The following is a 14,716-nucleotide window of genomic DNA, read 5'->3' as shown; positions in this document are numbered from 1 at the left end:
GAGAAGCAGTTCAACAACTTAATTTTCCAAGTTTACTTTGTAAGGTATTCATACCTGAAAATTTAGACCAAGTATTGATTTACTAGCTAATGTGGAGAAAAAATAAAAATATTGCTTGTTTTGAAGTATGTTTTCAAAACTAATATTTTCACTGGAACATTGTTCGACCCTATAAACCTATTCCAATGTATTATTAAAAATATGTTTTCCTTTTTCTAAATTTCTTTGCTACCAGTATAATAGATTTTGTTTTCAAGCATGAATCAATCTATTTGTTGAATATTGTTAATATTTGTCACATTGAATAGATGTACTTTCAAAGAATGATCTATCAGTATTCATTTTTAACATTGAATTTAATTTAACTAATATTCAGCAAGTATAGTCATCTACTCAGGTGCCTTGGAGAGGTTACACAGAGAAGAATAAATAAAAACTCTCAGGAGCTTTAGCAAAGAGGTGTTTCAGATGATCTTTTAATATGCACTAAACATTGAAAGTTTTTCATGTTCTTTTTTATTCTAAAACAAATTGCCCTGACTTTAAAAATGTGTTTTATTCTTTAGAGTTTACTAGTGCATTTTTTTCAACTCTCTGTGTTTCTAAAACCTAGTGCATGAAGGACTTTTACTGTAGATGTTCACTTAAAATAAAATGAAAACAAAGGTTGATAATGGTTATTGAAAAGTTAAGTAAAGAAAAATAGCTTAGAGTAGTTGAAAATATAGATGCCTAACTTATAAGTAGGTTTTTGAAACAGAAAAGAAGTAAAAGAGGAAAAAGTTGATTTTAAGCTAGTTGTAGCATGTTTTTAGACAGTCTCCCAATTAATTTTATTCCCCATTTTTACTGTGTGTAGCACCAAATAATAGTAATTGCATAAGGTCAATACTGCTGAATAGTCTTGATGATAACCAGGTTCTTAGCTTACATAGCTTCAGTTTTACATCAATAGGAAAGTAATTTTACTTATATGCAGAATGTTGTATTTTTCTTTTAAATGTACACTTAACTGTATCTTAAAAGCATATAGATGAAAAGGTAGTTAGAAAAAGCAATAGTCTTTACTTAATAATAAACTAATAAGAATATTCACTTTATTTTTCACAATGGTCTTTCAGAGTATATGAAATAGCTATCTTTTGGTTAATTTGAATATTTCCACTAACTTGACCGTTTGTGTTTAACCTGTAAAACTCAAGCTAAAAAAATCCTTAGGTAATTTTAAAATTAAGGTGTTATAGTTGCTAACCCTAATTATGCCACTTATAGTTTTAAAAATTATTCCTACTTAGCTTTTGTATTTCCTCTTACTCATTTCTGTGATGACTGTGTTACAGCAGGAATTCCTTCTTGCTTGGCCATAGAGAACTGCTTATAATCCTTAACACTTTACATCTTAAGACATCAGAAGTAAGCTTAAAGCCTAAATTGATGTTGAAGATTTTCTTTACCAAATGTGTGATATTTTATATTCTTTTTAAATGATTATATATATTTTTCAAATAAAGAAAACACTATTCCCTGTGCATAGGACTCTTAGGTGGGAAAGTAGAGCTCCTACGAGGGAAGATTGTGAGTGTGGAAGATGTTTCTGCTGAAGGAAGACATAGGTGTTAAATCACTGGCCCTAACCCCACACTATGTCAGCCCACTCTCAACTTTGGTTTATTTCTTTAACATGTAAGAGTGGTTAGGCTTTTCTTCTGTTTATCACAAAATATTGAGTTAATTTTATAGTTTGTAACACAAGGGAATGGGTTCTGTAGTGCTCCTCTGAGTCATATGTTTCTATATTTTCTCTCCAAGTCTTATCAACATTTAAAAAATCTTTTGCCAGGCAAAAGAAATCTACCAAAGTCTTTACCAAGGCCTACATATTGAGTTTTTTTTTTTGATAGGAGGCAGTCTGCAATATAGAAGTCTGAAGATTTTATGAAAGTGAAAGTTGCTTTGCTAATTTGAAGCTTAGGGCATCAGTGAGGTGTTTCCTTGGATAAAGGAGCCACCACACAACCCAACAATTCTATTTCTGTTTTTCATATAATTATAATAAAACAGTATATATAATCTAGAGAACTTTGCAAGTTGAAACTGTTTAGATCGCCTCCTCTTGGACTTAAAATTGATGACATTTCTGTAACTAATGATACACCTATCAGGACCTTCAAGCAAGGGGAACTAAAATTCAAAGTTTAATTTGATATCTATAGAAGTTGTTCTTCTATAGATAGATCACTGAGGGTATGACTCAAGGTTTAACAAACATAAAGAATGCTCACTTTTTAAAAAGAAAATTGGGAAAATGTTAACTGTTTATGTAGCTGAGTCTAAATTTCTTTTTTCTTTTTTTTTTTAAACTTTAATTTAATGAATATAAATTTCCAAAGTACAGCTTATGGATTACAATGGCTTCCCTAATTTCAGAACATTGGTTTAGCCTAAGATGAAGTGTTTCCAACAATATGTACAAAATTGTCCAAATAGAGTTAGAAATGTAGTTAGTGGAGATCAGTTGGCTATTTTTATGAACATTTTTAGTTAATAAGATTATGACCTAAGTGTGTGTTCTAGATTTCTTGTCTAAATGTTAACATTAAAAGGAAGAAAGCTAGATTTATATTAAGAATGACTAAACTTTGAAATTTTTTCCAACAGGTTATATCAATCAGTGAAAATTCTGTATTCCTTTGGCATTTTTGTGACATATTCAATTCAGTTCTATGTTCCAGCAGAAATCATTATCCCTGGAATCATATCCAAATTTAATGCTAAGTGGAAGCAAATATGGGAACTTGGGATAAGATCCTTCTTGGTTAGTATTACTTGTAAGTATTACTACATATATATACTTCTTTTATTATTGAATTTTTAAAAATGAAACCTGTTTAAACATATTTTAAAAATAAGTTTATTTACCTCCTTTGAATGCCTTTTGGCTTAAAATTATATTTTCTCCTACTATGTAAGAATAGCACAACCAGATTCTATCACACTTAAAAGAACTAATAAAATTATTTGAAAATGACATTAATGGTAATTAAAATCAGGTACCTCTTACATTTTATTTTGGTTCTCATTTTCCTCAAGATTTAAAAAAAATATTTTTGCTATCTTTTGTATATTTAACAGTTTAACTCTTCATGGCTACCTGCACCTAAGTGTCATTTTATTTTGCATTAGTCTTTAATAATTTTAGTGACTTATTGTTGCTTTAAGGACAGCATATAATTTGTTATTAAGATTTCACATTATAAGATGAATTCCATGTATAGGGTAGAATTAATAATGGAGAGTTACAGAGAGGGAGCTTTGGTTTGGTATAGTGGAAAGAACATGAATTTAGCCCATACTCTGATGATGAATGAAACATTCAGTTAGAAAAAGGTGCAAAATTTTAAAACTATTTTATATATTACTTTTATTAGTATTTTTGTAACTGGAGTGAGTAAAAAAGTAATTTCAATTGATGAAATTCAATTGAAGGAGTTTGAGAAGCATGCTAACAATGATCAATCTTTTTATATTTCATCTATTTCTACACATTGGCTAGCAGTGCTATATGGGAGCTACATATATGCTGACACATGGACCACACAGCTGCTACTGTGAATTTTTTCTCAGAAGTCAAGGGTTTTCCTCAGCAGAGTTTGTAGCACAGAGAACTGCAGGCTTTTCTTTTCTGCTTCTTTCCTTCAGTTAAAAATAGTTAAAGCTTCTTGAACATATATAAGTTATAGTTGTAGCATTATGCTTTGGGCAAAGAGACCGAAAACTGTGCAGTGTTCCCTTAAAACTCATTGGGACACATCATTGGACACTCAGCTTATTTGAATCTTTGGTAAATCCTCCTGAACTAAATTAAAAGCCAACTGATATTCCTGGGAGGACTGTTTTTAATTCTGTTCTGTGAAGCACTTGAAAAGATTTTGGGTTGTGCTCTTTACTGATGAGTGTGTGTGTGGACAGCTGACAGGGCCTTGTGTTTATAGAGCAAGCTGTACTGCATGAACAATTAGAGTGGAAGCAATTTTTATATGCCAAAACCTGTTGGTATAATTAGAAGTATGGTTTTATATAATTGAAATTATACTTCATTTTTAAAAATATTAGATGGGAGCCTGGCATTGTTGCATAAAGTGTAGAGCTGGTGCCTGCAATGCCAGCATCCCATATAGGCACCAGTTCATGTTAGGCAGCTTCATTTCTGATGCAGCTCCCTGCTAATGAAAAGCAGCAGAAGTAGCAGAAAAGGGCCCACGTGGCTGGGCCCCTGCCACCCATGTGGGAGATCCTAATGAGGCTCCTGGCTTTGGCCTGACCCAGAACTGGCCATTGGGGCCATCTTGGGAGTGATCCAGTGGATAAAGATTCCTTTCTCTGTCTCTCTTCTCTTTTAACTCTGACACTCAAAATAAATTAATCTTAACAAAAATAACTGTTGGTGGGAATGCAAACTGGTAGAGCCACTATGGAAATCAGTTTGGAGATTCCTCAGGAACCTGAATATAACCCTGCCATACAACCTAGCCATGCTGCTCCTTGGAATTTACCCAAAGGAAATTAAATTGGCAAATAAAAGAGCTGTCTGCACCTCAATGTTTATTGCAGCTCAATTCACAATAGCTAAGACCTGGAATCAACCTCAATGCCCACCAACAGAAGATTGGATTAAGAAAGTATGGAACATGTACTCTATAGAATACTATACAACAGTAAAAAAAAAATGAAATCTGGTCATTTGCAACAAAATGGAGGAATCTGGAAAACATCATGCTGAGTGAAACAAACCAATCCTAAAGTGACAAATATATGTTCTCCGTGATTGGTGACAACTAACTGAGCACCAAAGGGGAAACCTGTTGAAGTGAAAAGGACACCATGAGAAACAATGACTTGATCAGCCCTTTTACTGACTGTCCAGGAACAGCTTACCACTTTATTCCTTTTAGTATTTTTTTTTTGTTCTACTTAATAGCATTGGTTGAACTCTTTAATTAACACACAATTATTCTTAGGTGTTTAAATTTAACTGAAAAGTGATCCCTGTTAAATGTAAGAGTAGGAATAAGAGAGGGAGGAGATGTACAGTTCGGCACATGCTCACTCAGACTTACCCCTAATGGTAGAGTTAGAATTGTGCCAGGGGATTCCAATTCAATCCCATCAAGGTGGCATGTACTAATGCCATCTCACTAGTCAAAGTGATCAGTTTCAGTTCATAATTGATCATAATGATAGGATGAAGAATCAAAGGCATCACACAAACAAGACTAGTGTCTGCTAATAGTAACTGACAGAATTACAAAGGGGAGAACAATCCAACATGGGAAGAGGGATTCACAGCAGACTCAGAGAATGGCAGATGTCCTAAACAGCACTCTGGCCTCAGAATCAGCCCTTAAGGCATTCAGATCTGGCTAAATAGCACATGAGAGTATTTCAGGCATGGAAAGCCAAGACACTCTGGCAAAACAAACAAACAAACAAACGAACAAAAAAACAAACCACCAACCTAAATGAAAGATCTCTATGAGTCTGTGAGTGAGGTGAGATCCCAACAGAAAGAACAGGCCATCACAGAAGGAGGTACCTTTCTCTGAAGGGAGGAGAGAACTTTCACTTTGTCTGTGGCCTTTTCTAAATAAGATCGGAGTTGGTGAACTCAAGAGGCTTCCATAGCCTTGGTAGCTCATGACAAGAGCCTAGGGTGATTACTGACGCCATAAACAAGAGTGTCAATTGTTAAATCAACAACAGGAGTCACTGTGCACTTATTCCCCATGTAGAATCACTGTGCACTTACTCCTCATGTAGGATCTTTGTCCTTAGTGTGCTGTACATTGAGATTTAATGCTATAACTAGTACTCAAACAGTATTTTTCACTTTATGTTTCTGTGTGGGAGCAAACTGTTGAAATCTTTACTTAATGTATGCTAAACTGATCTTCTGTATATAAAGAGAAACGAAAATGAATCTTGATGTGAATGTAAGGGGAGAGGGAGTGGGAAAGGGGAGGGTTGCGGGTGGGAGGGACGTTATGGGGGGGAAGCCATTGTAATCCATATTCTGTACTTTGGAAATTTATATTCATTAAATAAAAGTTAAAAAAAAAGAAAAGAAGGAAAAAATGTTGAGGGGAAAATGGATTCAAAATTGGAAATATCTTCAGAAGGCAAGGATTCAGTCATATTTATCTGACCTTAATTTTATACCACTGTTATCTAAGTATTTAGAAAATGCCTCCACAGAATGTTATGTTCAATGAACTTTGAAAGGCCCTAATTGCGTTTTAAGGTTATGCTTTGTATTTCCCCGAAAGAGTGTTAAAAGGATCTATTAAATAGGAAATCTTGGGGCCAGCACCATGGCTCACTTGGTTAATCCTCCGCCTGTGGTGCTGGCATCCCGTATGGACACCGGGTTCTAGTCCCACTTGCTCCTCTTCCAGTCCAGCTCTTTGCTGTGGCCCGGGAGTGCAGTGGAGGATGGCCCAAGTGCTTGGGCCCCTGCACCTGCATAGGAGACCAGGAGGAAGCACCTGGCTCCTGGCTTCAGGTTGGCGCAGGGCGGGCCGTAGTGGCCATATGGGGAGTGAACCAACGGAAGGAAGACCTTTCTCTCTGTCTCTCTTTCTCTCACTGTCTATAACTCTACCTGTCAAGTAAAGAAAATATAGGAAATCTGTCTTATAAAAATTTCTATAGAATTGCTGCTTCAGCCATTTATTTATTTAACTGAAGAGTTATCTGACTTCAGTGCTTTAAGTACAAAGCTAGATTTATAACTTTAAAGCAGTTTTTAGGGCTTTAGCTTTCATTATTATTGGAACAGAAAATTATAAATAATGACTTCTGGTTCCATGGGATATATAGTGAGAACTTAGTTACAAGTTAGTCCAACATCCTCCTGGAAAACATTAGCAGCCAAAAAGAGAATAGGAAGAGGAAAAAACCTCATAAAGTATGGAGAGGAAAAAAAAAAAAAACCTCATAACTGAAAATGAACAAGTAGAGAAGCAAGTAGAATGCAAACTGAAGACTCGATTACACAGAGGACACTATAAATACATATGGATAGATATAGGAAAAGCAAATAAAAAAATAAAATCAGAATGACAAAATGATAGCTGTGGAAGGCGATTAAGGAAGCCAAAACATGTGTAATTGGAGTCCCTGATGAAGGAACTGTGGTGTTGTCATTGCTGGCAATGATGATGTAGTTGTCAGAGCTTGCATAGGAGCAAACTAACTGTTATTTTTATGGCCATTCTAAACCATTGAAAAATCACTGAAAAATAATTTAAAGACAATTTGAAGAAGGGCTGTGTTGACTTTTACAAGCCCACTGTTGACTGTTTTTCATAAGATCAAGATAAAATTTAAAAAGGCAACAGAATGAAGCTTGCAGAAAACTCATCAATGGTTTAGAAGAAAATCCTATGGAAATAGTGGAGTGCCTTTTTAAAAACTTTTTATCTTGAAGTAATTTGGACAGAAAGGTTGTAAGAAAATCAAGTTGTCATAAGCCCTTTATTCAGTTTTTTCTATGTTAAAACCTACACAAATACAACACGATTCTTAAAACTAGAAATTAACATGGATATAATGCTCTGACCAGCCTTATTCCTCATTATAATTTTGTTAGTTTTTCTACTAATATCTTTTTCTGGTTCTGGCAACAGTTTAAATTTCCAGGTGAATTTTGTTGTTGTGTCTACTTAGTCTCCTTCCAGTCTTGACAGTCCTTGTCTTCTTTGACCCTCCACTTTTGACATGTCAATAATTGTGCAGAATTTTCTGCCTGATGATTTAATTCTTGATTAGATAAAAGTTAAACCATTTTTTTTTTGAGAAAAGACTTATTTATTTGAAAGAGAGTTGCACAGAGAGGGAGAGACAAAGAGAGGGTGGAGAGAGGGAGAGAGAGAATCTTCCATCTACTGATTCATTCTCCAAATGGCCACAACAGTTAGGGCTGGGCCATGCTGGAGCCAGGAGCCAGGAGTTTCATCTGGGTCTTCCACGTGGATGCAAGGCCCCAAGCATTTGGGCCATCTTCCACTGCTTTCCCAGGCAACGTTAGCTGGGAGCTGGATCAGAAGTGAAGCGACTGGTTCTCAAACCAGCACCTATAAGGAATGCAGGTGGCTACAGATGTCAGCTTAACTCACTGTGCTATAGCAAAGTACTGACCCCCAAAGTTAAGCATTTTTAACAAGAATCTCACATGAGTGATGCTGTGAATTTTCTCAGGACATTGTATCATGGTATTAATAAGACTTACTGGTGATGTTAACTTTGCTCACTTGAGTAAGGTGATCTCTGGCATATTTCTTCACTGTCAAAGTACCGCTTTTCCCTTTATAATTGTCTTGGAGATACTTGAAACTGCAGATATCCTGATCTTCAGTTTCTTCCCATTAATTTTAGCATCCTCCAGTGATTATTCCTATCTAATGATTACTATCCATTTTGCATAATAGTGATTCTTTGTTTCCATTGTTCTATTTTAGTTATTTTAAATTCTATAAGGAGTAGCTGTATTTTCTTTCCCAGTTATTCATATCATACTGTGTCATGTTTCATGTATTATAGAACGAACTGTGTGACAAGTGGAGTAATGCAAATACTTTGAAAATAAACTTTCCAAATTTCTTTGTTCAGAATTTTCAAGTAAAAAATTAAAGGTTGTTTTCATAAGAAATTCTGAGAAGTGAAAATCCAAGAAATGTCACCTACTGTTTCAGTTTTTTGTTTGTTTGTTTGTTTTTTGATTTTAGCTCAGAACAAAGTATGACAGATTTTCCCACAAGAAATAGTTCAGTAGTCCAACTTATATGAATTAGTTTTAATGTACTGAAAGTGTCCACAGTTAATATTCATGTGAGTACCAAACGTTTAAGCAAGAACAAATTGTGTATTCTTACTTTTTAGGTGCTGGAGCAATTCTCATTCCTCGGTTAGACATTGTGATTTCCTTCGTTGGAGCTGTGAGCAGCAGTACATTGGCCCTCATCCTACCACCTTTGGTTGAAATTCTTACCTTTTCTAAGGACCATTACAATATATGGATGGTCTTGAAAAATATTTCTATAGTATTTACTGGAGTTGTTGGTTTCTTATTAGGTACATATGTAACTGTTGAAGAAATTATTTATCCTACTTCTAAAGCTATACCTGACTCTCCCCAAAGTCCCTCTCTAAATTTTAATTCAACATGCTTAGCTTCTGGTTTAAAATAGGGGATAAAGCATTGTATGTCTTTTACTTTGGTCTTAATTCTGAAAACAATCAATATAGAAATTAGTGAAATGCCTTGCCACATACTTAAAAATAGTACCAAACTCTCTTTTGTTTTGCCACAATATTGATAGTTTGGTATAATTGATAATTCTTTACCAATAGTAGTAAACTGCAATAGAACCTTGGTTTTAAGTATTAGCAATATTTTTTAAAAACTTAGTTTTTAAAATTAAAAAAAAATATATAAAAATTAAGGAATAGAAATGTTTCTGTTCTTCCTCTCAGTAAGAAATACTTAAACCAAGATTTCTTTTACCTCCATGCTAGTGTTTTGCCACCTTGTTGAAGAGAGAACAGAATTTCAACAAGAAGAGAAATAAGGGCATATATACATAAATCTCTCCCCAGGCCTTCCCAGTGAATGCCAAAGCAAACTTCATGTTAATGCAAAAAAAAAAAAAAACCCACTTTGATTACATTTTTATTAGACAAATACTCCTGGGAACAGAAAAACTTCTATTAACAATAATGTAAGCAACAGAAAATCCCAAAAATCCAGAATTATTTTTACATGACACCATTATGGTAGTTGATCTTCATAACCACATCAAGAGGCACTGTGTAAAATTCTGACTTAAACAGTTTGAGTCATATTTGAAAGGGATTCTAAAGGTTACTGGTACAACTCCCTTATTTCTCATGGAGGAAATGAATGTGCAGAAAGGTTAAGTTCATTGGTCAAGAATAAGAGAACCTGATCTTCTGACTCTTAGACTAGGATTTTTAAAAATTCTCACATCACATTCAAGAGAAAGAATAACTTATGTTCAGTTGAACTTTAATGTTGGGACTATTTCATGATATTTTGATACTTTGAAAGTGGGAGTGTGATCTATGAATAGTGTATGTGACCTGAGCAGAAAATTGGAGAACTCTAGAAGCCTGTTCTATGGTTGTATAAATCTCAACAAGAAAAAGAAGCATGTTCTTTTAAATCAGAACAGAAACCACTTGCTTGCCTCGCTGTTGGTTGGCAGAATGTACCCAGCTATGCTAATTGTGTCTTGCACTTTCCTCATTGTGTGTGTGTGTATGTGTTGTTGTTTGTTTCCTTTCCTTGGTTTTGTAGGCACTGTTTTCCTTAATGGCAGAAAATAGATATCTGACAAAAACAGGATTTATGGACTCTTTCAGCCCTGTGGTTTTCCTTTTCACAGCCTTTTATTGATCTGAACGAGCAGAATGAAAGAACCGTAAGGGATTTGTGCTTAGGAAAAATCAAAACGATAATAAATTGTCTAGTAGGTATTAAGGCACTCCAGGCTTCTTCCAGAGAAATACCTTCTATTAACTCCATATTTTTCAAGCCCACTCATTAACCAAAGGAGAATCTCAGTTGAAGAAGAAGAGAAAATTATTAAGTTTAAAACATTAAGAATAGAATTGTCTCTTGATTTTTCAAAGAGTTTGTACTTTAAAACATGAACTTTTACCATGAGCCAGGTGATACTCTAATTTGTAATATACTTAAACATATTGTCAAGATCACTGTAAATATTCTCTATTTTTGTATTTCATTGTTAACTTAGTTCAAGTATTTTTGCTTACATCATTAACTTGTCATCAATTAGTAGCCTAGAGATATAGCAGAAACTTTGTTTTGGTACAAATTCATAAGAATCAAAATTTTTGTCACACTTGCATTAGGTATCAACTGTAATTGTGATACTTTTATATCAAATCTGTTACATTGAGCCTTTCATCATACTAACAATGTGGTTGAAGTTACAGGAAAAATAGTACTCACTGGAATGAATATAATCTTGAATCTAAGAATAAATTAGGTGTTTAAAATTTTTATAATAATATAAAATGGGTTAAAATCATTATTTATTGGAAAGAAATATTAGGTTTTTGTCAGCTGTCTTCAGATAATATTTCAGTCTTTGAGTGTGATTTTCTTTTTATATATTCATGCATTTTATTTTCCTTAGGGAATTGATCAAATGCAATGCAATTTTGCATAGTTGATCATAGTAATAAATTTCCAATTCAGTACATGCACATTGTGAACAACCCGTCAACTAGGCTTTATCTTATGCAGTAAGCATGGCGAATCGACATCCAATGCTAATACAAGAAAAAATTGAAATAGAGAAATTCTTTGATTCTTCAGAAGACACACACACAAAGTGTAAATGCACTTAATTAAGGATTTTTGTTATCTTTTATTTGCAAAATAATCAGTGTATTTTTTCTGTGAAAATTTGGTTATAATGAGTTAAATATTAGGTAACCTTTGGGGAAGATACTTTGAATATTCCACTGTGCTATTCCTTGAGGGGGCCTGGAGAAATGAGAGTTCTTGCATCTGTCAGATTTTGTATCTGGTCCCTTTTGGTCCATCACACTCTGGCTAAACCACTTTCAGTGTTTATTGGGCACTACAGTGAATAACTCCTCTTCGAATGTTAGTTCATGAGCCTTTTCTGCTTGATGAGGGGAAAAGAAAAACCATTTACCTCTGATGAGCTTTGTGCTAAGTCAGTTATCACTGTTCCTACATCCAGATAGTTTCATCAGAATCCACGTTGGCTTGTCAAAACACTGGCTCCTAGACATTTTTAATCAGAGGGTCTTTTCTCCAAGTGGCTATTCTTGGTTAAAGAACAGTGTAGATGGTTTATATCAGATGAAAACAAGTAGTGCATTGGCAAATGCCACATTATGCCTTTTTTTGTTGTTACCCATTCATCTTTGATGCTTTTTTCATTAAAAATTTAAGAAGCCTCTACTTGCTGCAGAGAAATTGAAGATACCGTGTACCATGGAAAGATGGATTTGATGAAGGCTAGAGCCAAAGGAAGGAAGGACACTGTATAACTGCAGTACAAGGCACTGAGATCAGCTGTGATTCAATTCTCCAGCATGGAGCCACTCTCAGATTGGTGGTCCTTCAGGAAGGCTTGATGCTGAAGCAACACATGAACTGGGTTTTAAAGGACAGGTAGGAGGCTCTCTGTGGTGCAACCACATATAGCACTATGCTCTTTTGCCTGCCCTGGAAACAGTGTGTCAGCATTCCCCAAGCCACAGAGGAAACTGAATTCTTTATTAAAACCATTTCTGTTCCTTTCTTAGAAAATACACTTACATTTTTACAACCACTTAATGACAATGTACATGTTGTAAATTTCCTAACAGGGTCTAATTTTAGTATTTTCATAATGGTTACATAAAGGTTCTTTAACTGCAACATACTAGAAAATGCAAATTAAAGTTATGTATTAGAGCCATTTCTATCTCTGGCAAAACACAGATCATACTACAGCTTTCCTGTAATAAGTGACATGGCAGATGTCAGTGCAGCATTTGTTTATTGATGGTGTGTACCCAAAGTCGGTCTTATCCTCACTTTTTTTCATTTAAAAAGGAGAAGATACAGAATAAATCTAATGGAAATAGTTATTTATATAATGTCAGTGGCTTAATGAATGCTATCTGATGAGGTGTAAAACTGATTTGAATTTTAAAAAATGGATCAATTTTGATTTTTTCCCACTCAGCTACTTTCCTCTTCTTAAGAAAATTTGTGAAATTTTCTAACAAGTTGCTTCCTAGCAATTGGCTGGTTGTAAAGGTTATTTCTTTGCCTGTATTATGCTTGATCTTATTTATGTCAGCAGCATTTAGTAGGCTAAATACTTCTCTGAAACTGGTTGGTTTAGACCAAGGAGATAGGCATAAGTGCCTAAAACTGACTAGAAATGCCATTGTATTTCCCTATGATAAATGAAGTGACAAACCACTCTGATTTTTCAAATCTCATATTAAAATTAGCTAGTTGCTACTTGCATGCATGCATGCAAGGATAGAGAGAGGTATATATCAGTAGCCTATGTGAACCAGATATAAAATACTAATAGGCCATTTAAATTGGATCCAGAGAGAAATGTTGAAAAGATCACTCTAAAACATTGTATTCAAGTTTTCTTGATAACAAATAATAAAATATATGTTTATACCCTGAATAAATTAAGCTGTGTGTTTTTATCTTTTTCAAAATGATTTTGCTGGTTTAAATGAATAATAAATATCATTGCACTTTAACTTATTTTCTTAAAACAATGAAAATATGTCTTAAAGTACTGTAACTGTTCTGAATTTTCAATAAAATAGTTATTTTGCTTGCAATTGCCTTGTAAAATTGTCATTTTTAAAGTTAAATACCATTGACAAATGTCATAAACCAAAATAGCACTAGTATAACATTCTCTTGATAACATTTTAATCATCCTTTATGATTAATTCTTTGTAATAATAGAAGTTGGTATTATGTACCTCTAAGATTTAAGAGCAGAAGTTGATTAAAAGTGAAAGGACACACTCAAAACCATGACCTGAACTTCCTACAAAATGAATGTTAGCTGAGCAGTCTGCATGCTGCCTACATGATTTACTTAAGGTAAAGGATATATACTAATACTTTTGCTTGCATTTATAATAATTTTTCTTGTAATTTATAAAATTGCAGTAATGTTTTTGGAAAGCATATTGCCAACTCCATATCTGAAAACATAACTATATTTGTATCTCTGTGTCAGCAATCCTGTTCTTGAGAATTTAACATAAGGACATATCATAGGGGGCCAGCGCAATGGCGCAGCAGGTTAATCCTCTACCTGTTGTGCCGGCATCCCATGCGGGCACCAGTTCTGGTCCTGGCTGCTCCTCTTCCAGTCCAGCTCTGCTATGGCCTGGGAGAGTGGTGGAGGATGGCCCAAGTCCTTGGGCCCCTGTACCCACATGGAAGACCAGGAAGAGGCACCTGGCTCCTGGCTTTGGATCAGCAAAGCTCCAGCTGTTGTGGCCGTTTGGGGAGTGAACCAGCGGATGGAGGACTTTGTCTCTCCCTCTCACTATCTGTAACTCTACCTGTCAAATAAATAAATAAAATCTTTAAAAAGAGAAAAAAAAACATATCATAGTTCATCCATCAGAAGAGACTATGTCTAAAGATGCATCTGAAGCATTGAATTAACCTAAATGTGTAATTGTAAAGAGATAATAAATTATTAGATCTTCACCTAGAATACAGTGGAGATAACATAAATTATACTAAAGTATTCCAAAGACTAATAATTTGAGAAAGAAAAAATACAGATTTTTTATTGCAGCTCTGTAAAAATATGCTTTTGCATTAAGACAAATACACAGAAAATTGGAATTTTCTTTTTTTTTTCTTTTTGAAATGTTTATCCTTAATTTTCATCTACTTGAAAGGAAGAGTGAGAGAGAGACAGAGGTATCTTCCATCCACTGGTTGATTCCCCAAATGTTCTCAATAGCAAGGACTGGGCCAAGTCAAAGCCAGCAGCCAGGAGCTCCATTGGGAAAGCAAAGGCCCAAGTACTTGAACCATCATCACCTGCTGTCCACCCCCCCCCCCCGACCACCAGCCAGAATACAC

The 14,716-nt window shown here is 34.6% G+C and overlaps 1 protein-coding gene across 5 annotated transcripts in view; it reads left to right on the top strand.

Moving 5' to 3' along the window:
• The window catches only part of SLC36A4 (solute carrier family 36 member 4), a 64,343-nt gene extending 50,903 nt beyond the window's left edge, over positions 1-13,440 (top strand). For 4 of the 5 annotated variants that reach the window (XM_008262768.4, XM_070076706.1, XM_051850312.2 and 1 more), the window contains 2 exons: positions 2,659-2,828; positions 8,938-13,440. In XM_008262768.4, the coding sequence (XP_008260990.3) occupies positions 2,659-2,828; positions 8,938-9,245 (478 nt within the window). In that variant the 3' untranslated portion in view covers positions 9,246-13,440. The remainder of the gene's footprint in view (positions 1-2,658; positions 2,829-8,937) is intronic. The other variant, XM_051850296.2, reaches the window with a different exon arrangement.
• The last annotated feature ends 1,276 nt before the right edge of the window (positions 13,441-14,716 follow it).

This window comes from Oryctolagus cuniculus, chromosome 1, assembly GCF_964237555.1.
Source record: "Oryctolagus cuniculus chromosome 1, mOryCun1.1, whole genome shotgun sequence".
Lineage (NCBI taxonomy): Eukaryota > Metazoa > Chordata > Mammalia > Lagomorpha > Leporidae > Oryctolagus > Oryctolagus cuniculus.
Note: the sequence above shows the minus strand (reverse complement) of the source record. Positions and strands in the feature narration are given on the sequence as shown.